The 25,293-nt window shown below is 43.0% G+C and overlaps 1 protein-coding gene across 2 annotated transcripts in view; it reads right to left on the reverse strand.

The window, feature by feature from the left end:
• UBE2F (ubiquitin conjugating enzyme E2 F (putative)) overlaps window positions 1-25,293 on the reverse strand; it is a 373,705-nt gene that overhangs the window by 342,671 nt on the left and 5,741 nt on the right. For both annotated transcript variants that reach the window (XM_089672398.1, XM_089672399.1), the window contains exon 2: window positions 14,805-14,938. In XM_089672398.1, coding sequence (XP_089528524.1) covers window positions 14,805-14,922 — 118 coding nt within the window. In that variant the 5' untranslated portion in view covers window positions 14,923-14,938. The remainder of the gene's footprint in view (window positions 1-14,804; window positions 14,939-25,293) is intronic.

The following is a 25,293-nucleotide window of genomic DNA, read 5'->3' on the forward strand; positions in this document are numbered from 1 at the left end:
CCCAAAAAGACGACTAAATTAATTTTATACCTCTTACTGGTGGCACGCATTACCATAGCTAGAAGTTGGAGACAATCACTGATCCCGCTAGACGGGGTTAAACAAAAACTTAATTGGATAATGGTAAACGATAAACTTACAAGCATTGTCAATAATGATGTCTCTAGATTTGAGCTGACGTGGCAACCTTGGATCAGTTATATTTCTATATCTTAACAGTACTGCAGCTGACCCTCCCTATCTCCTCTCCCCCTTTGATATCCCCCCCCCCCTTTTTTTTTGTAATTTTGTTTTCTTTCTTCTTGATTCCTTTTTCTCTTCTCTTGAATTGTTTGTATACTTTTGGTGCATTTCTGTTGCATTATCTGGGTTAATTGATTAATGGGCAGTTTGCTATGTGGTTGAAATGGTGTTCTTTTTACATATCACCGATGTCTAATAATGTTTTTCTTTCATATGCTTAACTGTTCTATGACTACGAATGTGCACTCCATTTTACCATGTAGGTGGCAATTGCTGCTATATTTTTGTATTCTTTTGTATACCAATTTTTCAATAAAAATATTGAAGTATAAAGTTGATGAATGTAAAGTAATGCACTTGGGGCCCAAGAATATGCATGCATCATAGATACTAGGGGGGGAGCACAACTGGGGGAATCAATGGTGGAGAAGGATCTGTGAGTTTTGGAAGATCATAAGCTTAATGGTATGCAATGCCAAGCTGCGGTTTCTAAAACGAGCAAAATCCTCTCTTGTATTAAAAGAGGTATAGACTCCAGAGAGAGATTTTACCCCTGTACAAATCATTAGTAAAACCTCATCTGGAATATGCAGTTCAGTTTTGGGCACCAATTCACAAAAAGAATACTGGGGAACTGGAAAAAGTGCAGAGAAGGGCAACCAAACTGATAAGAGGCATGAAGGAGCTCAGCTATGAAGAAAGATTAAAGAATTTGAATTTATTATCTCTTAGGAAGAGGAGATTAAGGGGAGATATGATCAACATGTATAAATAGATCAGTGGTTTTATATAGTGAACTCTGTGTAGAGTTATTCACCCTGAGGTCATCACAAGGGGGCAATCTTTATGTCTGGAGGAAGATAAATTTAATCTCCAAATATGGAAAGGTTTCTTCACAATACGAGCTGTGAGAATGTAGAATAGACTCTTTCAAGAGTTGGTTCTGGCCAGCTCAGTGGATTGCTGTAAAAAAAGGTCTGGATTCTTTCCTTGATGCACATAATATTACTGGATACTAACATTTATAGGTAAAGTTGACCCAGGGAATATCGGATTACCTCTCGGGGAACCAGGAAGGAATCCTTCCCCCCTGCAGGGGCAAATTGGGTCATGCTTTGCTGGGTATTTTTTGCCTTCCTCTGGATAAACTGTGAATATAGGATTATAACTTTTTTTTATGGTTAAACTAGATGCACCTATGTCTTTTTTCAGCCAGACTAACTATGCAACTATGAGGTGACATGCAATCCGAAGACTTGCCCTGGCACAACAAATCAATGTCGCTCATGTAACAGTGTGAATGAGTCCTAAGTGACTAACAACCTAGGGCAAGTACACTATTAAGGACTTCTGATTTTACTCTGACTTACCTAATGTATATCAAGTCTAGCTTAGTGACTCTAAAGTTTTGAAGCTGGAAGTCAACATAATACCCAGCCAACTTTCAGAACTGGGTAGGTGAAGGCATTAAAAATTGTAAAGACCACCATTTTATTCTCTAGGTCCTCTACAAAAAAATCAGCAAAAATCAGTATTTTTTTCCTACAAAATTAGAACCCCCAAACATTATGTATTTTTTTTTGCAAACAAAAAAGTATAAGAAATGGTCTAGTCTTAACCTCCCTGGCGGTTTTCCCGAGTGTAGCTCGGGGTAGAATTTCTATACCACAAGCGGTAACCCCGAGCTACACTCGGGCTTACCATGCGGCGCTGCTCTGGGGGTCCCTGCAGCACTTACCTTGTCCTTCGTTCCCACGATGTGTCCCCTGCAGCGTCCCCGGCCATCTCCTCCGGCCGATGCCGGCATCCGGCCTCTGTGTTCCGGTCCCCGTGACGTCGGGACGTACGGGCGCCGCCGGCGGCGGGAAATTTAAAAAATTTTAAAAATGTCTTTTTTTTTTTTCAATTTTAAATAGTAAAACATTGCTGTTTCATCCCATTTCACATACATTTTGTCCCTAGTGCTTTGTCCTGTGCCCTGCCTGCATTTTGTCTGTTCTTTCTGCCTGGAAACTTAGAAAAGTCCATGGCGTCCAAAAAGCGTCCCTTTACGTCAAAAGCGGTTTTAGACCGGCTAGAGAACAGCGATAGTAAATCAGAACCACTTACAGAATTGAGTGATAATGATTTGTGGGGACATTTTCCTAAAAATTACAGCCTACAATAAAAAACTATTTCCATGCGAAAAAATGGTACCGCTTTCAGCACAAAAAATCGGAAAGGAACCATACCGCCAGGGAGGTTAAAGTAGTCTTACCACTGCCTTTCACCATTATCAATGAGTTCTCTCTTTTGCTGCTAGGTTTTAACAATATTGAGAATAGACAGAAACAAAGCTCTGTGGAGATGAGATATAAAGCTGTGGATTAGTATGAAGAGATCTCTCCAAAGAAGTTCCTGAGGAAAGTCAAAATATGGATGTATTAGCCCCCACCATCCACCTATAGCTGAAATATCAGTTGTGAATGGACAACTAAAAGACTTCCAAGCCTTTGTAATCACAGGCCATCCTTAACCCCATTGTCTGCTCTGCACTACCATCTGCAATTTCAGTACTCCACCTCCATACCAGTCTTATCCTTTAATGCCTATCTGCTTTATCTTCTACACCCTTTGTCCATACAACCTTTCATGCACTTTTCCGACTTTAGCCTGTTGCCCACTGTGCTTTTGTCTGACCCCTTTGAGGAGAAAGCAGTGTTCAGATGTCAACTGCTTGTTTTCTCCCTACAGTCCCCCTTTCTTCAACTCCCCCAAAACATCAAAGCTTACCTATCATCCAGTCTTCCTTACATGCCACCTAAGCATACCTGCCTGTATATTTGACGCAATATGCAGGCAGGAACTCAATGGGGGGCAATTTATAAAAAAAAAAAATTTTTTAAAAAATCAGCTTCTTTCATTTTCAAAAGCTTAATGTGATATTAAAAGGAAATTAAAAAAATAGCAAATATGTTATACTTACCTGCTCTGTGCAGTGGTTTTGCACAGAGCAGCCTAGATCCTCCTCTTCTCGGGTCGCCCGCCATTGCTCCTGGCCCTCCTTCCTGCCGAGTGCCCCCAGAGCAAGTAGTTTATGTGGGCACCCAAGCAGGCTCGCTCCCAAGCCTCTACTCTGTGTGTCCAATCACACACAGAGCAGTGGTTTGGCTCCGTCCCCTCTCTCCTTTCATTGGCTCACTGGCTGTGATTGCAGCAGCGGGAGCCGGTGGCTCCCCACTGCTGTCTCAACCACTGAGGAGAGAGAGTCCCTGGAGATCCAAGGATCTCATGCACATCTCTGTATCAGGATGGGGCTCAGGTTAGTATTGGGGGGCTGCTGCACTCAGAAGGTTTTTTACCTTCATGCATATAATGCATAAAGGTAAAAAAACACAAGCCTTTACAACCCCTATAACTAAACAAGCTGAAGATGAAGTTGCCTGTCATAGTTGCTCCAGATTGGACTGCACTGAATTTGATAAATTCCCACCAATTAAGTTTACAATTCCTATCCACATTTACATACTAGTGGTGTAAAGTTGCACAGATTTTTTTTTTTTTAAGCAAGAAACCATTTGAGATTAAGAGATATTTAAATATTAATATCTCATTGTCCATTAGAACACTATTTTGTGCACTGCACCAATCTGCACAACTTAACTTATTAAGAACGTATTCCAGAATATCACAAAAAGAAAAAAAGTGTAGCTTCTGTTTTACAGTAGCTCCAAAAAAACACTCAAGCTTTGTAAGCGGCTATATAAAAATTAAGGTAAATTCATATATACACAGGGTAAGGATAAACAATTTAAACATGCTATATTAAGACGTTTTACACTAGGGACACAGCAATGTCACACATGCTATTCTGCACAGTTGTGTATATTATGGTTGCAAAGATGTTAAGTGGATACTTCTGAACGGGGTCAACCACTCAAATGAGGGAACTGGAGCCAAATACACTTTAACGTTAATAATTCAACTTTCTACAAACAGGCCTTTACAGAAGACACTAATTACACATTAATATGTTCCAAAAAAAATGTTTTTAATAATGAGCTGCCAACACAGAGTGATACAAATGACCAAAAGAACACAGACAGATATGCAAAGACCCAGCTGTGCACTGCAACCAGATCACAAATCACTTATGGAAAACGGTGCATGTCAGTTTAGATAATAAGTCATGAAAAGTAGCCTTATTAACAGAAAGTGCGGAGACCAATGACAATGTGCAGAGTACAGCAATTTGCTACTGTCAAGACTGTATAGGGTAACTGGAAAATAGTTACAATGTGTTGTATTACACATTATTCTTCGGTCAGTATGTAAACACCTACTCAGGTTTATCAGCTTGTTACAATACCATTAGAGAAAATGTTAATTCGGTTTAGCGTGCATAAAAAAAACCAAATTCTCTCAAGGGCTTTAATTGCAGCGCTCTAATGTATATGTCAAACAAACAGGTAAATATCAAAAGTCCTGACAGGACTACTATTTGGAGATTCCTTTGTATACCATGATCATTACCTGCCAGTGTTAACGATATCCCAAATATAGAGATCATATGCGTTTTATTTTTCTGGTAACGATAAAAAAAAATTATTTTTGAATTTTATGATATTTAGCCTGTGTGTTTGATATATACTTTAGAGCACTGCAATAAAGCCCTTGGGAGAAATGTATCCTTTGCATATCCGTTAGGACAAGAAGCATTTTTCTATATAGATATATGGATATTTATGGGTTATCATTGATTTTTATTTTTTATGGCAATACTATTGATCTTGGTCTTCAGAAATATGGGCGCATTAGAGTTTCCTGTTCCTCTAATGGATAAAGACCTTCGACAAAATGGCTAAATCACCATTTCCGGTTCCTTCTAGCCACCCTATTCACGCCTTTAGAGGGCGGGTTTTGTAAAACTACAAAAAGATGGCGAACCTTGACATTAGAGGACCCATTGATAATGTCCTAATGGACAAAACGCATGTAGAGCTTCTAATGCTGAACTCATGCCACTTGCACAATCCCGTGTCGGCAGCGGCTTTACATGTAAGTGAATTTTTATCTTTGTATGCATATGGATTGTTTTTATGGTGTTTTAATAAATACTACACTATAGGAGATTTTCTGCATGGGAGGTGCCATTGGACACAGACACTGGGTAGCATCGCACACATGCTGATTTCTGATTTGAGCTATAGGCGTTCATGCTGTTGTAATAGCAGCCATCTCTTCGGTGAGTTTTGAAGTCACAGGGAGACAGTGGCTGGCTTCTGAACACTTCATATGAGAAATATCACTTGTGAAGCAGGTAAATTGATTCTTCAAGAGTCTACACTGGGACATTTCTTTTGAGCACCGTCTTTTTTACACATATTTACTTTGGAGATTTATTTCACTTTATTATTGGTTTCATGTATTTTTTTTATAAGTGGCACTGCACAGTCTTATTCTTTATATTTATGTGGGTTTGTTATAATGGCTATATGTGAAAGCTGCTACACGTTTTGGGAGTTTTTTTCACAGCTTTGATATTTCTATCACTTTATTTAACACAAAATGTATGGACGTAAATTGCACTACAAAGAATAGAATGCAATTTGAACAGGACGCGATTCCCGTCCAAATCGCATGCAGTTCCCCCACTGCTCCTGTGTAAACCCAGGCTTGTCATAGCCTGAGTTCACATAGAAGCAGTGCAAGAAACCAAGGTAATAAAACTCCTGTTATGTTAATACCCCACACAGTGTACAAACTTGTAACTAAATATACATAAATCAAAAATTATTGAATAGAATGCACATGAAAACATCCAATTAGTGGATAATAGTGAATACCACCCAAACGTAAAAAAGTGTAACCTAGGTACACCACTAGAAATAAAATAGGTGACTATGGGTGAACAAAACACATAATTACAAAGTAAATATATATATAATTGTGCCCAAAAACACCGTGATATGATCCCACTGAGGATCCCAAAACTCAGTGATACAAATACAACACAAATAATATCCTGCAACTGATTAGTTGCTACAGGAAATGCTCCCAAAATTTAAGTGTTCACAGTGAACATAATAAAGGATAGGTGGAAGTGAAAAAATAAAATCTAAAGAAAGAAATAAACAAACAGTAGAAACTGGTGTGGAAAAATAAAATAAACTGCAAAGTAATTTCTGCAACACACATCTATTACTGAAATCCGCTGAAACTTAAGGATTCAAGTGAGATTTGTGAAAAAATAAACGTGAAATCACAAAACAGTGACCCCTAAATCAGGGGTATGTGAAATAGATGGTGTATAAGTGACATAAATATATGAACACAATGGGTCATGAATATCATACAAAAGACCCAATGGCGACAAGTCCCATGGACTACATATACTCCAGCCAAAAACGTGAAGTCCAATACACCTAAAAACGGTGAAGGTGTCTTGTAGTTCTTAGATAGTGCTGGTATTGTGAAGGTGAATACACAATGTACTAAGATCCAACACTAGGCGAAATGCCCCCTCACCTCCATGAAGTGACCCGCAGGGCCAAAAAGCCTCTCTCATATATTATCGCATGAGCCAGGATCCACTTCCACAGATAGGTCAGCAGATGGGTCAATCCTCCTCACCGGTGGATATCAGCACAGCAGGAACCCTCTCCAGAGTAGTAAGTATAGGAACAGCCAAAACTCATACAGCCGGAAGGAATGTAAAAGAAAATGCTCCCATAGTGTAATAATGTTATGGATTTAATAAAAAACAATCAAATGCCCACTCACATGTAATGAAAATCATATAAACTTTAAACCACATGCTGTGGGTGTACTTGCATGGGTTTGTATTGGAGTCCCAAGATGACGTTCGCACAGGAAATTACGTCACCACTTCCTACACGTTACATTACGCTAACACGTGACTTCTTTTTTCCTATTGGCGGCACATCACTTTTTGAAGATATGGTTTTTATCTAACACATGGTCACGTTTATTGGACTTTTTTGAGGACTTGAATTTATTTGTCATTATATATTGTGTATTAGTGGTATGAATTAGCGCTACATTTTCGTTTTTCATAACTATGTCTATTTACACTGCTTTTTTTTTTTCATACGAATGAGTAGGGGGTGAATCTTGGAACAATATACAGGTGTACCTTGGTTTACAAACATAATTTTCGGTTTACGATTGAAAATCCATTGAAAATAATGCCTCGATTTACAAATTTTTTTGCAATACGAAGTGTATGTCAGTGCTGATTTTTAAATGCAATTTCCAGCTTTTTTTTTTCTTCACTATAGCTCACAGAATTAGCTGTCACTTTACCCCAGAGATAAAGGAAACTTCTTTTAGGAAACTAAAGGGAAACAATATTTCTTTTAACTTGGGGAAAAAAACTAAAAGCTAAACTTTTAGCTGGGGGGAAAGTGACAGCTGAATCTCTGAGCTATAGTGAAGATAAAAAAAAAAGCGGTAATTACATTTAAAAACCGGCACCATAACAAATAATAAAATGGTGTGGGGTTCCCCCTCCCATCCATACCAAGCCCTTCAGGTCTGGTATGGATTTTGAGGGGAACTTCCACGCCAAAATTTGAAAAAAAAATGGCGTGGGGGTCCCCCCCAAAATCCATACCAGACCCTTATCCGAGCATGCAGCCCGGCTGATTCCACCCCTTACCTATTTAAGAACTGTCAGACAACCGGAGCAGGCAGACGGCAGGAGCCATCGTCAGAAGCGGAGCCTTTATTTTTTTAATTCTTTTTTCAGGTTGGTGGAAGACATCATGATTGACGTTAGATCTACTGCGGGGGACATTCTTTTAATAAAGGACTTGTCAAAGACTGTGTTCTGTCTTTTTTCACACTACACTTTTTGTTTTTTGTGAACGAGTAGCGGGACCGTGTAACCCCATACTCATTCACATGGGAAGGGGGGGGGACAAGGTGCTTTGGGGGGGATTGTTATTGTTTGGCATTTGCTTTTTGAGCCGTTTAGCTGATACTTTCATGTTTTACTTGATGTATTTTACTGTTTCACTCAGCTCATTACATTCATGATGCACTTTACCATATTGTTTGATTTTTATATTTCAGATAAAAGCATACTTTTTATTCTATGTGTCCAGTTTATAGTGACACTAAAATTGAGATTCTGACAAAGCATTGCACAGTTATGTACAAATTAAATAAAGACCTATTTTTCCCTAGTCATCTTCTAGGACAGCTCACTTGAGAGATAGGGCTCCTCCCAGGAAACACCCGCTCCACCTTTTTTTCCCTTTATAAGCGTCCTCTCTCCCATTGGCCCCCAGTTTTAGTGTTTCCTCCGGCCAGGAAGGAGCTACGCCCGTTTTTTATTTTTTGTCTGGGCTCTCTGGCGGAGTACAGAGGGTCCCTGGCTGAGGTCCCCCCCTTCCTCCAAGCGAGGCAGGGGCCTTGTGAGGGGGGGACCTTTCAGCCAGATTCATACTGGAGCGCCCGTTGTAGGGTGGGGGCGTCGGCCCCAGATGGTCCCAGCGGGGCTCTCCAGGGGGGTAGAGCCCGCTCCGCCGACCGAGGCATTGGTGCCTTTCCCTGCGGGGGTTTCAGGTAAGTCTTACCTGCTCCTGGATCCCGGCAGCATGGCCAGGAGGCGTGGCTGCGGAAGGTCTGGACGCTGCGATCGCGTCACTTCCGGGCGCCGGGTGTCGTCACTTCCGGCGCAGGAGCATGGAACGGCCGCCGCCATCTTGGAAATGGGCGGCGGACCGTGGAAGGAACCCGTGCCACGGCCGCTTCTCCACCGGCGGCCGTGAGAGGGGGGTCGGCGAGGGGGGATCGCAGGGGGGGGGCGGAGCCCACCAGCCCCTGAAAAACCGCCGCACCGAGGCAGAGTCTGCGGCAGCATGGAGGCAGATCTGTCAGGAGCGGGGGAGGCCTGCAGTAAGGTAAGGGCCTTTGTTTGGCCACTCTTCTTTGTTTTCCCCCCCTCCCCCCCACCCCCCTCCCGGGATAATTGGGTACCCCCCACGCACACACAGCCCCCCTCTCCCCCCCCAGGCCCACGGCTGGAGCTTTCACAGTGGCACGGGGGGGGAGGCGTTACTTTCACAAACGCATGAACGCGTGTATCTCCTTGTCCCCAGATGGGCCCACAGGAGGAGGATAGAGGGGAGAAAGAAGCTCCTTGTGAGCAGAAAAAGAAGTGTGCCACTTGTAGGAAGAAACTGGCGAGCTCCTGGAGGAAGCAGCTCTGCCAGGGGTGTATAGACAAGCTCATCAAGAAGGAGTCTGGATCTCTTTTTAAAGACTTCCTACAGAATATGACGCAGGAGATGTCCAAGACATTTCAAAGCTTCAGGGAACAGAAGCCGGGGCCGGCCCAGGATGAGCCCCAACCGGGCACTTCAGGCAGCACCCAAGGGGGGAAAAAGAGGAAGCTGGACAAGGTAGCGACTGTAAAAGACTGGGAAGAGGCCGAACAGTCGGACACCTCAGACTCGGAGGAGGGTGAGATTGAGGCTCAGGGCCCAAAGGCAGACAGGTTCCTTTTTCAGGTGGAAGACACGGAGGACCTGTTAAAGGTGATCTACGAGACCCTGGATCTGGAGGAGGAACAGCAGGACCTCTCTCTCCACGACCAACTGTACGCAGGGCTACAGGCAAAAAGCAGCCGTACATTCCCAGTGCACCCTGCCCTATGGTCCACGATCAGGAGAGAATGGGAAGAGCCGGAGAAGAAGGCTTTCCTTCCCAAGAACCTCAAGAGACGTTTCCCCTTAAGGAGGAAGATGCCTCGGTTTGGGAGACTTGCCCGAAGCCAGACGCGCCTCTCTCGAGGATCTCGAAGGAAACGGTCCTTTGAAGACGGTGGGTCCCTAAAGGACCCGATGGATCGGAAAGCGGATGCCTTCCTGAAGAGGGCATGGGAAGCGTCCGCAGTGAATTTCAAACCTGCAGTGGCGACGACCTGCGTGTCCAGAACCCTGGATGTGTGGTTGGGGCAGCTCCGTTCGCATCTGGAACAAGGCACCCCGGGGGAAGAGATTCTGAAATCGCTTCCGGTGCTGGAGAAAGCGGTAGCCTTCATCGCGGACGCATCAGCAGAGACCATCAGACTCTCTGCTAGATCTACAGCGCTCATAAACACGGCGAGGAGGGCTATCTGGCTGAAATCTTGGCAGGGGGACCTGGCCTCCAAGTCTAAACTCTGTGGCCTGCCGTTTGAAGGAAAACTCCTTTTTGGCCCGGAGCTGAATTCAGTCCTGGAAAGGTCGGCCGACAGGAAAAAGAGCTTCCCGGTCCCCAGCAGGCAGGTTGGACGGAAGGGGTTTCGCCCATCCAGGCGATACACATCGAGGGAAGCTAGGTTCCAAACCCAGCGCCCAGGCTGGGGCGCAAGAAGAGGCAGGAACGAGCCGAGAGGCAGGGGAGGGTTCCTTTTCAACCCAAGCCAGAATAGACCCAAAACCCAGCCGAAGTGACTGGAGAGGCCAGGTGGGAGCGAGGCTGGGGCGCTTCCACGCACAGTGGCTAAGGATAACCCAGAACACCTACATACTGGAGGCCATTCACAGGGGGTACAGAATAGAGTTCGCAAGGGCCCCCCCTCAGAGATTCTTTGCAACACCCCTGCCAAAGGACAGGGCCATGGCGGATGCATTGGTGGACCTCCTACAAGATATGCTCAGTCAGAACGTAATCTGCCAGTTGAGAGAAGAGGAAAGGGGAAGTGGATTCTTCTCCCATTTCTTTCTAAGGAAAAAACCGTCGGGTACTTACAGCATGATATTGAATCTGTGGAAGGTGAACGAGTTCGTGAGGCCCAGCAAGTTCCGTATGGAATCCATATACACGGTGAAGGAACTCCTATCACCGGGGGTGTTTATGGCGCTGGAAGGCAAAAAGGGTCCGGTGCTATTTCAGTTCAACACACTCCCCTTCGGCCTGTCGTCAGCCCGAGGATATTCACCAAGATTCTAGCGGAGCCTTTAAGAGTCTTGAGACTGGAAGGGATAAACATCATCCCCTATTTGGACGACCTGCTTTTATTTGCGGACACAGAAGGAGGCCTGAGATCTCACATCGAATGTACGATATCTTTTCTGGAAAGTTTGGGGTGGCTTATCAACAAGGAGAAGTCACAGCTAACCCCCTCCAGGAGGATTACGTACTTGGGGTACGTCCTGGACTCCGCACATGCCCGCTCGTACCTGACATCAGAAAAAGCCCTCAACCTGCGGCAGGACACAAGGGCCCTCCGGAGGATGTCGACCTGCACGGTCAGGACCGCGATGAGGATAATCGGGAGGATGACAGCGGCAATACCAGGGGTGCAATGGGCGCAACTTCACTCCAGGGTTCTGCAAAATCACATCCTTTCCCACTGGGACGGCAGCCGAGCAGGTCTGAGTTCCAGGATCCGCATCACGCACGAAGTGAGGGAATCGCTAAGGTGGTGGGGAAGCATCCTCACCTTGGAACAAGGAAGAAGTTGGAGGCTGGCCAGCCCAGTGCGGATCACCACGGATGCAAGCATGACTGGTTGGGGCGCCCATATGGAAGACGGCCTGGCCCAGGGCACGTGGGGTGCAGTAGACTCCAGCAGGTCGTCAAATTACAGGGAGCTGTTGGCAGTTTTCAAGGCACTTACGACCTTTCAAGAAAAGATAAGGGGGAGAGGTGTCCAGATTCTCTCCGACAATACCACAGCAGTGGCATATTTGAACAGGCAGGGAGGCACAAGGTCCCCAAGGCTGATGGAGTTGGCCGGATCCCTCCTGAGCTGGGCGGAGGAAAACCTAGAGTTCATCACGGCAGTACATCTGAAAGGGGACCTGAACCAGTTGGCGGATCAGCTGAGCCGAAGAGAGGTCATCCAGACAGAATGGTGCCTCAGCCAGTCAGCGTTCGATCAGATATGCGCCAGGTGGGGCTCCCCCTCTATGGATCTCTTTGCCAACGGCCAGAACACAAAGCGGGAGAGGTACTTCTGCCTGCAGAAGGACCCCAAAAGCGCGGGGATAGATGCGCTAGCCCAGCAGTGGGAAGGAGACCTCCTTTATGCCTTCCCTCCATTCAGACTACTGCCGAAGGTGATACAGAAGATCCAGTTGTCTCAAGCCAAAGTTATTCTGATCGCGCCATTCTGGCCCAAGAGATCTTGGTTCTCCCGGTTGAAGGAGCTAAGTTTAGCAAACCCATGGATGATACCACCCACACGCGATTTACTCACCCAAGGGAGAGTGTTGCATCCTCATCCAGAAAGGCTGTCCTTAGCGGCGTGGCTTCTGAGCGGGACAGGCTAGCAGAAAAGGGGCTGTCGGCAAGAGTGGTCGCCACCCTCTTGGATGGCCGGAAGAGGTCGACGAACGCCTTGTACGACAAGGTCTGGAAGAAGTTTTCCGCCTGGAAGGTCAGAAACGAGGCACCGGGCGCGCCCATTTTGCATACAGTTCTTGAATTCCTTCAAGCCGGGGCGGATAAGAATCTGGCCGCCAATACCCTCAAAGTACAGGTAGCGGCTCTGTCAAACTTTCTCGAGCTGAGGTTGGCGGCAGACCCATTAGTAATCAGATTCCTGAAGGCTATCTCCAGGCGCCGTGCCCCGTCCATGCCAAAATACCCCACATGGGACCTGGGCACAGTCCTGAAGAGCTTTCAGCAAGGGCCTTTCGAACCGCTGGGGGAGTGTTCGCTCAGATCTTTGACTCTTAAAACCATCCTCCTCACAGCACTAGTTTCTGCCCGCAGAGTCAGCGAGTTGCATGCCCTTTCAGTGATTGAGCCGTACTGCACCATCTTATTGGATAGAATCATCCTCCGCACGGACGCGGCCTTTCTACCTAAGGTCGCGTCACACTTCCATAGATCTCAGGAAATAGTAATACCTTCCCTGGAGGCCGATCCGGGCAGCACAGAGGACTATAGCAGGTTAGACGTTAGATGTTTGATTACATACATCGAACGCACAAAGACATGGAGACACTCGTCCCGGCTTTTCGTCCTATTCCAGGGGCCAAGGAAGGGGGACGGTGCCTCCAAGGGCACCATCGCCAGATGGATCAGGGAGGCAGTTTCGGAAGGTTACAAGACGGCAGGCCTGTCACCACCGCCCGGCCTAAAAGCCCACTCCACGAGGGCCACCGCGGCCTCCTGGGCGGAAAAAGGGGGGGCCTCCCCCGGACAGATCTGCAGAGCCGCAACGTGGTCCAGTTTCGCCACCTTTACTAAGCATTACAGGCTGGATCTGATCAGCAGCAAGGACCAGGCATTTGGCAGGAAGGTCCTACAAGCAGGGTGCCCGCCCTAATGTACGTATTTCTATTCTACTCCTCTCAAGTGAGCTGTCCTAGAAGATGACTAGGGAAAACGCAGTTATTTACCTGTTAACTGTATTTCCAGGAATCTTCTAGGACAGCGTAACTCCCCCCGATTACTGTTTGATCACACAATTATGTGCAGGTATGTTGCGAACCTATGAGGGGATATCTTTATTACCGGTTTTCTTCTTTGTTTTCTCCTAGGCCTTCGGTCATATTCTTATACTGGGGGCCAATGGGAGAGAGGACGCTTATAAAGGGAAAAAAAGGTGGAGCGGGTGTTTCCTGGGAGGAGCCCTATCTCTCAAGTGAGCTGTCCTAGAAGATTCCTGGAAATAAAGTTAACAGGTAAATAACTGCGTTTTTTAATTTTACACCTTTCATTATTTTGACCCAAAAAAACTGAATCAATGAAAAAAAACAAAAACACAGAGCAGGGTAATAGTTAAGGGGAGAAGGTGTTATTTGGGGCCGAATAGGGAAAGGATAAGAGGTTGAAGAGGAACAAACCGTAATTTATAAAGATCCCCCTCAAACTTGCCAGGATGCTGTAAAGCGAAACTGAAGTTCTGCTGTAACAAACAACGATTAGGCAAGCTTTTATCGCAGAAGAGACATGCAATGTAACAATAAAATACCTCTACCTGCTTGCTTGCGGTCTTCTCCAGCACTGCAACCTGAACTGCACATGGGAAGCTCAGCTTACAGCACTGGGTAGGTCTCCGAGTGCCAGGATGACAGCCTCCTGTACATGTGCAGAAGTGACGTCATTCCCACAACAGCCAATGGAGAGTCCTGAAGGCCGGCATTCAGAAGATGTCGGCGCAGGACCACTTGACAGGTGAGCATTCACCCTTCAGTTCCACTTTAACTGGCATAATATGCAAATCTGCAGAAGGGATGAAGAAGTGAACATGTACTTTGATTAGGTTTTTTTTTTGGGGTGTCTGTAGCACAACCAATGTCCACAATTGGTTAATGTTTGGATAGGCTGAGGAAATCTCTAACCCTTCATCAGGGTTTTTTTTTGTCTATGTCACTTTGAACAGTGAAGACAAGGAGAAAAATACAGTTTTAGCACTAAGAAATGGTAGCGTGTGGTAAGCAACAGAAACGTGACATAGGTGCTCACCCACACACTCTGCTTAAAACACAAAAAGCAGATAAGTTTTCTTGTAATTCTTTGAGCTGCACTGGTAAACTTACACATGATGAGGGTAATCTATTTCATTTCAGGAAAAAAACAGCATTTCATCTAGCAAAGAAGATAACGGATACCTTTTACAAGCAATCTATCACGGACGGACACTCTACGAGTAGAGTCCGAGGATGTATTGGAAGCTCTGCTTCCTTTCACCCCATCATCCCGCTTCAACTTGCTTGCCAGTGTCAACATTCCGCTTAATTTGAACCTGTAACAGAAAAAGAGAAGCATTTAAAGAAAATAAATTTAAAATATCCTATTTAAAACATCACTGTCCAAAAGGTGGCCATTTAAAGGGGATGTGCAGTGGATTTGTATTCTCTCTATTATTGTCATCTGCAGGATTCCAGGTGCATAAAAAAACCTAAGGGACTGGCACCACCTAATGGCTAAACCCCAACACTGCTAGAAAGCTCAGTTATAACCTTTACACTACTACAGCTTCTCTCAACCAATGATCTGTGGAGCCCTAGGATTTCTTCACAGGTTGTTAGGGGATCCTTGATAAACTACTGCCTCTCAGATAAGTAAGCACTTGGGCTAGTTGCACACGGACGTAAGAATTAATTGAGGTTTATACTCAGGATCTTGTTGGCAAAAAGATCCTGAGTAAAAGGTTCTGTAAAGACCTCATGTAAATGCGCATAAAGGAGTGTAAGCATATATAAGCGTAAAATGTTTCTGTTTTTGCTTTAAGACTGTACTCATTGCTGCATTAGGCTGCATTGACACCTGAGGAAAGCAATTATCCAGTGTTTTTATTTGAGTGTTTTTGGAAGTATATTACAAACTTTTTACAGCTTTAGGCCCCAAGTACATGGAACACTTCTGAATGATGGAAACTGACTGCTGGAAAACGTAGGTTAAAAAACGTCTGTTTCACCATGTTTACATACCGCGTTTATGCGCATTTGCGTTTAGAAGCGTTTTTTAAAGATAAGTACAGGAGAACCTTTCAAATGCCCAGAATGTACTGAAAAGTGGTAAATTATTAACTATTTTAGACTGTTTCAGAGAAATACAGAGAGTAGAAGCAGAGACAGCAGTATGTGTTGAGATTAAGGCTTAGGTGTGAGTTGCTCATTAACATTTCTTGTTTCCAAGGGTGGGAAAGGTGTCTGGTGGAGTGAGTCATGAAGGCCACCTGGCAGGGGGTCTTCATCAGGAATTTGAGGTGTGAATGGTCATTAACATATCTTTTGTTTCCAAGGGTTGGAGAGGTCTGAGGTTTGAATTGGTCATTACAATGTGTGACAAGTTTGGTAGGAACATCCTGTGTTCAGTGTTTTGTCCATTTTAGTACCTTGAAAACGCTTTCCATGCATTTTTCATGATGAAAAAAGGCTTTGGACAGCATCAGGAACTGGAAGTTAAAAAAAAAAATTTAACCTGCAAATGCTTATAAACGCGATTTGCCACATTTACAAGCGTTTTGCGTTTGAAAAGCTGATAAAATCGACTGCTAAACGCAAGTTTTCTGTGTTAAAAAAAAACGACTGTAAACTCAAATGCCAGTAAAGGACTGTAAACGAAGTGTACATGGCCACATAGGAAAACATTAGGGTGAGTTCAGGGGCTACTGAAAAAACCGCTGAACAGCTCCTAAACGTGAGTTTATCAGCTGCAGTGTACATGAGCCCTTAGGTGTTTTTGTTTAGCCAATACAAAGCACTAGATAAAGGAGAGGTGAAGGAGATCAGAGGTGAAGAGCTGCTGTTTGAACAGAAAATGCAGGACAAAAGCTCGTAAGGTTAATTTCACAAGTTTTAAAGCGTTCCCCTTGAAGTCTACGGGGTTATATATAATGTTTGCGGGTTTGAAATAATTTTCTATAAAAAAAAAATGATCATTTTCATACCTGAGTGATTCACACATGTAGGAGAAAGATGTAAAAATTGGCCCAGTAGTCAGGTGGTTAATGTACTGGGGATGCAGGACAGCATGAGCAATTTTATTATAAAGGTGACCTTACCCTATGTTACAGGGCTAGTTCAACATTACAAAAACTGCCTATGCAACTATGGGTCGCCAGCTGATAAAAACAAACTCTGCTGCTATGAGAAATACTGAACATACATGCTATTACAGTAGACCTCCAGAAGCCTGCCCAAAAAAACGTGTTACCAATAGGTTTTCTATCACTATTCAACCAATTCTCCAGCCAGTGATGCTCGCCTTCACCAACACATGAACATGATCTCTCTCAGATAGAGACAAGCATCAGCAACTGGAGTGTCAGCTGAAGCATCTTAGCAATGTCAGCAGCAGTTTTTATCTACTGAAGCCCCCTAACTGTATAGGCAGTTTTTTTTGCAAAGGTGAACTGACCCTTTAAGTATAAGCGTGCTGGAAGCGGTCACTGTCTAACAAGGTGTGCACTAGTTCCAAGGCAGTGACATTCATTGCAGTGATGCAATTATATTTAAAGCAAAATGTTGGATGTAATAAAGACTAAAGCAGAACTTTTAACTATTTTTTCTTAAAAACTGCTGTGTAAAGAGTTTGCTCACGAGGTGTATTCCACTTCTAGGATGGTTGTTCCTTCTTTACTATTTGGTCTTGTTCACAGTTGCTCAAAATATTGACGCTTAACAAATGTGCCTATAACAATGCAAGTTGTTCACCAAGTTTGACACGTGTTGAAAATGCTCCCCAAATGTCTGCTTTTTTTGTGAAAAAGATCTTACTCGCAGCAAACACATATTGGTGCATTTATGATGCGTCATCATAGACTTGAATGGAAGGAATTGAGATGCTTCAACTCATGCAGCAACACAACGCAAATGCTTCTTGATAATCTGAACAGCGCTTTGTTCTGTCCATGTTATCAACTGCAGACTGCTTTGCTAGGAGTTTGAGGAGAGTTAAAAACATGCCTCAAATTCCTGCTTTTATTGCCAATGTGAACGGGCTGGGGCTCTCATACACAGCAGCCACACAGTCATTCCTCCACCTCCCTTTGTCCTTTGACAGAGTGCTTTATAGTTTTTGATTGGTGTGAGTAAACTTTTTTTTTTTTTTTAACCGCTTTCCATCTGGCCCATGTACATAAACGGCCGTTTGGGAGTGCAGGAGCGGGTGGCCATTTATAAACGTCCTCCCGTATCCATTTCCCGTGCGTGCTTCCTGGGAGCGCGAGGCACCGCGATCCAGTGCCCACTATGTACGGAGGACACAGGGAACACCAACCACTATACAGGACCTCTGTGTGAGGTCCCAATCATGTGATCACTGATTGGCCAATCAGTGATCACATGAATAGTAGTAAGCAAGATGTCACTTCCTGACATCATTGCTCACTAGTGAAATCTGTAAATGATCACAGAAGTCACATGGTACAAGGCTATTCACCACAGCCTTGTACCATGTGACAAGCTGTGACCAATCACAGCTCTCACAGTACTTCTCAATGGCTGTAAGAATGCAGCCAGAGAGAAGGAGAAATTATTGCTTTTACAGCCTTTATAGGTGTAAAAGCAATCAGTGTTAAAAAAAAAAAATCTTAACCCAACCCCCCCACAAGTAGTACAGTGTCACAATGGTGACACTGTACTGCTAAGGTGACAGTATGTTAAAAAAAAAAAAAAAAAAAAGTGCAATTTTTTTTTGAAAAATTAAAATTTTTGGTTATAAATTAATTTGGGTTTTTTTTTTTGCTAAAAAGATAGCGGAAAACATTTTTTGACAAGATTTAGGAAGAAAGATTATTTATTTGCAAAATTTTGCAAGAAAAACTTTTTTTTTCAAAATTTTGGGACTTTTTCATTTATGACACAAAAAAATAAACATCCCAGTGGTGAATAAATACCATCAAAATACAGTTTTATCTGTCTCAAAAAAAATTCTAAAAAATAATATGGGTACAGTGTTGCATGACCGCTCAATTGTCATTCAAAGTGTGATAGCACTGAAAGCTGAAAATTGGCCTGGACAGGAAAGGGGGTGAAAGTGTCCAGACTTGAAGCGGTTAAAAACAAACCCTGGAATTCATAAAGACTGGCGCGGACCGAATTAACAAAAGTGTCTCAGAGGCAGTGATAAAGTGGCGCAGATTCATGCGCCTGCTATAACCATTAGCTTTGCTCCACTGTTTGAAAATAAAGAATTTCCAAAAAAAATTAAAGTACCTGTCTGGAACGGCATTTGATTTTGGGCAATACTTTTCTATTTGTCTCACACCTCTTCTTCTATAACTGGTGCTCTACTCTTATCACACTTTGGCACAAATGCAGTTAAAATCTTCACACATCTCTGAGGGGAACTGGTGCATTAAGCTTTCTATTGTAACTGGCACATTCCTTTTTAACTGTTGCACGTTTCTTCTGACGGGAACTATGTATTAAGCTTGCAATTGTATTTGGTGTATTGCTTTTAAAATGTTGTAGGACTCTTCCACTCTAACCCTCCTATTGCACTTTGAATGCCATGCTGGTCTGATTGGCGCATGCCTCTTTCTAAAAAGGATACTGGAGTTCTAATCTTCCTATTGCAATCTGGCACGATGCTGTTCTAGCTGACATATGCATCTCAGAGGAGAACTGGAGCTACCATTTTGAGTGATGCTGATCTAATACAGGTCATAAATTGGCCAAATTCTGAATGAATTTTATTTATAGAATTGGAAATTTTGTTTGTTTTGTACTCTGATGGTGCCACCATTGATTTTGAAATTTGACCAACCAAGCCTTTATTTCACCTCATGTTGCCACAGAAAAGAATTTTCGTGATCAAGATTTTTAATTTCTTTCCAGGTCACAGCTCATGCTCATTTCTTTTTCAATTACATTTCTCTCACAATTCTTCTGTCATTGATTAGAAATTTGTTCGTTTTTCAAAAAAATTCCAACATGCCTGATCACTCGAAAATCAGCCGTTGCTGTCACCCACTAATGGTACAAAATTCAAACGAAAATTCTTAGAAAAGATTTTTTAAAGAAAATTCTTTCGAAATACGACCCATATAGACCAGATTAGCGGGCATACACATCTCTAAGAACTGGCATTGGCATGTCAATTTGGAGTGATGCTGCTCTAACTGGCACTCTTTCTTTTGGAGAAAATTTATCAAGATATTATCTTCTATGGAAACTTACCAAATTACAGTACTGAAGTCATTAAGATCCCTATTTAAGAGTTTCTTCCAAAGAATATTATTGACTCCAATAGTAGTGAAATTATTCCTGATAAAAATATTTCTGAGTCAACAACTTAATCCCTTCACGCCGGCGCCTCCCGGTCCTTAAAGAGTTTCAGAAGTCGGGAGGTAGGACGGGGTTTAGGGACATGTGACCGCTGTGATGCGTTGTCACGGCGGTCACATGATCGGGAAAGGTCCCGATTGAAAGAGGAGACCGGACATGTGTACTGGGAGCGTGCAGGGCGCGCGCTCTCGGCACATATGTCCTTGTTTAAAATGTGCAGCCGCTTCGCGTCTAGACCCAGACGCCGTGAGGCCGCACATTTGTGTTCGGCCGGCGTGAAAGCCTGAGAGAAAAAAAAAAAAAAAGACTAATGAATTGTCAACTGAGCAAAAAAATAAAAAATCCCTCTTCACCACACCATCAGTCACATGATAACACTGTACTGCACTGGTGACAGTATGTAAAAAAATAAATACAAATATTATATATTTATATATACAGTGAGGAACAGAAGTATTTGAACAGCCTGCGATTTTGCAAGTTCTCCCACTTAGAAATCATGGAGGGGTCTGAAATTCACATTGTAGGTGCATTCCCACTCAGAGACAGAATTTAAAAAAAAATTCAGGAAATCACATTGTATGATTTTTAAAGAATTTATTTGTCTTGCACTGCTGAACATAAGTATTTGAACACCTAAGAAACAGCAAGAATTCTGGCTCTCAAAGACCTGTTACTGTGCCTTTAAAAAGTCCACCTTTACTCCACTTATTAATCTAACTTAGTAGCACTTGTCTGAGCTCTTCAAAGACACCTGTCCACCCCACAGTCAGTCAGACGCCAACTACTACCATGGGCAAGACCAAAGAGCTGTCAAAAGACACCAGAGACAAAATTGTGGACCTCCACAAGGCTGGAAAGGGCTACGGGGCAATTGCCAAGCAGCTTGGTGAAAATAGATCAACTGTTGGAGCAATTGTTAGAAAATGGAAGAGGCTAAAGACAACTGTCAATCTCCCTCGAACTGGGGCTCCATGCAAGATCTCAGCTTGTGGGGTATCACTGATAAGAAAGGTGAGGAATCAGCCCAGAACTACAAGGGAGGAGCTGGTCAATGACATGAAGAGAGCTGGGACCATAGTTTCAAAGGTTACTGTCGGTAGAACACTACGCCGTCATGGTTTCAAATCATGCATTGCACGGAAGGTTCCCCTGCTCAAGTCATCACATGTCCAGGTCCGTCTGAAGTTTGCCAATGATCATCTGGATGATCCAGAGGAGGCATGGGAGAAAGTCATGTGGTTAGATGAGACCAAAGCAGAACTTTTTGGTCTAAACTTCACTCGTCGTGTTTGGAGGAAAAAGAAGGATGAGTTGCATCCCAAGAACACTATCCCTACTGTGAAGCATGGGGGTGGTAACATCATGCTTTGGGGGTGCTTTTCTGCAAAGGGGACAGGACGACTGCACTGTATTAAGGAGAGGATGAATGGGGCCATTTATTGTGAGATTTTGAGCAACAACCTCCTTCCCTCAGTCAGAGCACTGAAGATGGGTCGTGGCTGGGTCTTCCAACATGACAACGACCCGAAGCACACAGCCAGGACAACCAGGGAGTGGCTCCGTAAGAAGCATATCAAGGTTCTGGAGTGGCCTAGCCAGTCTCCAGACCTAAATCCAATAGAGCATCTGTGGAGGGAGCTGAAACTCTGTGTTGCTCAGCGACAGCCCCGAAACCTGACAGATCTAGAGGAGATCTGTGTGGAGGAGTGGGCCAAAATCCCCGTTGCAGTGTGTGCAAACCTGGTCAAGAACTACAGGAAACGTTTGAGCTCTGTAATTGCAAACAAAGGCTTCTGTACAAAATATTAACACTGATTTTCTCAGCTGTTCAAATACTTATGTTCAGCAGTGCAAGACAAATAAATTCTTTAAAAATCATACAATGTGATTTCCTGAATTTCTTTTTTAATTTCTGTCTCTCAGAGTGGGAATGCACCTACAATGTGAATTTCAGAGCCCTCCATGATTTCTAAGTGGGAGAACTTGTAAAATCGCAGGGTGTTCAAATACTTCTGTTTCTCACTGTGTGTGTGTGTGTGTATATATATATATATATATATATATATATATATATATATAGATAGATAGATTAGTGGTGCCGGCACACCGATACCGAAAATTCACAATGCATGTGGCCGAAAACCGAACCGAAGCCAAAATGTCTGCGTGTGTTGGGGTGAGGAGGCATGTAGCCAAAAACCGAACCGAAGCCGAAATGTCTGCGTATGTTGGGGTGAGGAGGCTCCTTTTTTTTCTACTTTTGTGTATATTTTTATTTTATTTTTTTTAAACCTATGATTTTATTGCTTTCACATAAGGGACCAATAGTCCCCTATGTAATAGCATAAGAGTGACAGGTCCTCTTTGGAGTGGGGAGGGGGTGGGGGCAGTGTGTGCAAGGAAGGGGCAGGAGAGGAGCAGTGTATACAGTGAGGGAGCAGTGTATACAGAGAGGCTCCCTCACTGGCTGTCACTATATGTCGGTGCCGATTTTTAAATGCAATTGCTGGCTTTTTTTTTTCCACTATAGCTCACAGAATTAGCTGTCACTTTCCACAGAGCTAAAGGAAACTTTGTTTCTTTTATCTCGGAAAAGACATTAAAAAGGAAACATCTTTTCTTTTATCTCCAGGAAATAAACTAAAAGGAAACAGTTTCTTTTAGCTGGGGAGAAAATGACAGCTAATTTCTTCATTTCCCAAAAAGTTTGACAAAAAAATTACAACTTCAAGTAATTTGCCATGCCTCTAAATACCTTGGACTGTCTACTTCCAAAAAGGGGTCATTTGTGGGGTATTTGTACTGTCCCAGAAGGTCCGCAAGAAAATGTATATCCCATAGTTTGTAGACTCTAACTCACACAGACTAAATAATATACACCAATTTGGGTTATTTTTTACCAAGTAAATATAGCAGAATACACTTTCCTAAATTTATGAAGAAAGATTATTTATTTGCAAACTTTTATAACAAATGAAGAGTGTTTTTTTTTTCAAAATTGTTGGTATATTTTTGTTTACATAGCAAAAATTAAAAAAAAAAATCCAGCAGTCATTAAATACCACCAAACAAAGCTATATCTATATTAAAAAAAAATTAAATAATTTAATTTGGGTAGTGTTGCATGACTGAGTAATTGGCATTCATAGTGTGAGAGCGCTGAAAGCTGAAAATTGGCCTGGGCAGGAAGGGGGTGAAAGAGTTTGGTATTGAAGGGGTTCAATTATATTACCGAAATGGCTAATTAAATAATGACACTATCTAAATCAGCCTTTTTCAACCAGGGTGCCCCTAAGTTTCTTTAGGGGTGCCTTGGCAAATTCCTAAAAGACGCCCCAAAGTTGTATCCAAGCCAGCAGGTGGATCAAGCCTGCTTTTTAGTGACACAAAACCACAGGTTTACATTGTGCGCCATTACAACCTTCCAGCTGCCTGAGTCCTAACAACCAATGATGTCATTGGTGGAAAAGGAGGACATCAGGAACCTGCACAGGATCCTTGCTTGCCCCTCCCCTGCCTCTCTCCATCAGAACTGATAGAGGAGAGAAACTGAGGGAGAAGTAAAAAATTGGAATAGTAGTCAGTACCAATATGCAAAAGTTTATTAGCTTTGGAAGAAAAAAAAAATCACCTCTAACATTGGGTGTCCGACATGTGTGGATGTTGCTGCATTATGTAAAACTATTAGTTCAGTTTTTTCCATTTAGAATGGCGTGCCGTGAAATTGAAATCAGGCTCACTTCTGCATAAAAACCAATCTAGGTTTCATTTCCTCTTAGATTGTAAGCTCCAAGGAGCAGGGCCCTCCTATCCCTCTTGTATTGAACTGTATTGTTGCTGTATTGTCTCCCTTTATATTGTAAAGTGCTGAGCAAACTGTTGGCGCTATATAAATCCTCTATAATAATAATTGCCAAAGCTTAACTGAACAAGCTGAGGTTAGAAGCTGATTGGATTCTATGCAGAGGTGAGCCTAATTTTGCACTCTCCTGCTTTAGTAAATAAACCCCACACTGACACTCAGTAGACTAGACCAAGTCCTAATCTGATTAATCTTTATTTTTTTTCCAACGGACCTTTACATGTGTGCATTTGTGGATCCATTCTATCCTCAATCCCAAAAAAGAGTTGGTCTTAATTAGCTCAAATTTTACTAGAAACAAACTGTCACCATTTCATTTTGAATTTGGCCTAATCAATGTGACAAAATGATAAACTGTCTCAAATAAGAACTAGCTGAATTTAGCACACGACTTGCAGTTAGGAAGAAACGTGGCACAAATCTTTATTGAATTTGGTGCAATGTATTAACAATGGCTTTTAATGACAGAAAAGTGGCGCAGGGCCTTTATTGAATTCCCCCCAAAATGTTTTTCTAGGGCTCTGCCTTAAAACGCCTGTCATTTTTTAATCATCTGTGTCTCACTGGAGAGATTTCCCATCACTTTCTGTGTTGATGCAACAACAGTAGGTTAGAGGAAATCTCTCCAAAGTGAGGAAAATCCCTTCTTGGCTGTCACCGGAACATGTGTTCCCATTGGAAGATTTGCCCTTTTTAACTATTTTGGTGACCACTCAAAATTTTGGATTTTCATTCACATTCAGTCAGTGATCACCAAGAAAATAATAAAAAAAAAAAGAAGGATGAATCTGTCAAGCAAGACATCAATAAAAACCTAACAGGTGATTTAAAGCTGAACTTCATCCATGCCTTCAGTCTTGCACAGTTGTACAGACTTCCTCTCTTGTACTGAAATTGCACACTGTCATGTTTCTGCACACAGCGAGCTTCCCACAGTGTGTATTAAAAGCTGCAGCAAGTCATACGAAAGACACCTCAGTTCCTGGCTGAAGGGTGTCAGTTCTTTCAATCATGGAGGCTTAGCATTACATATGAGCGTTACACTCAGGGTGATCTACATGCAAATCCAGCCTGTCTAGTAATGTTTGCATTGAAGCAAGGTGCTGTGATATTTTCAGGAAGCTATGTACCCCACCCTACCACCCCCTTCCAGCACACATCATCTGCCTGCATTGCATAGAAAAGCACAGAACCCCAACGATGCCATCACTGCGTCTATAGTAAGGTATATGATGAAAAAAAAGCCTAAACAAACAGATGCAACCATCACAGCTAATGATTGGTAAACTGCAATATAATACAGTTTTGTGTTTAACACCATTTTAAACTCTTCTTAGGAAAGGCACGTGTTCTGCAATTCATTTTTAACTTTATCTGCAGTATTTAAGTGTGACATTCCATTCTACTTCTGATGTGGCTGAATCTTAGCAGATTTCTGGAAATCGAACATGGTAAATACAGGGGTCAATATTTATTTACTTTATTAACTACTTCCTG

The sequence above is a fragment of the Staurois parvus genome, unplaced genomic scaffold, assembly GCF_062004578.1.
Source record: "Staurois parvus isolate SC_StPar_1 unplaced genomic scaffold, SC_StPar_1.0 ptg000011l, whole genome shotgun sequence".
Classification (NCBI taxonomy): domain Eukaryota; kingdom Metazoa; phylum Chordata; class Amphibia; order Anura; family Ranidae; genus Staurois; species Staurois parvus.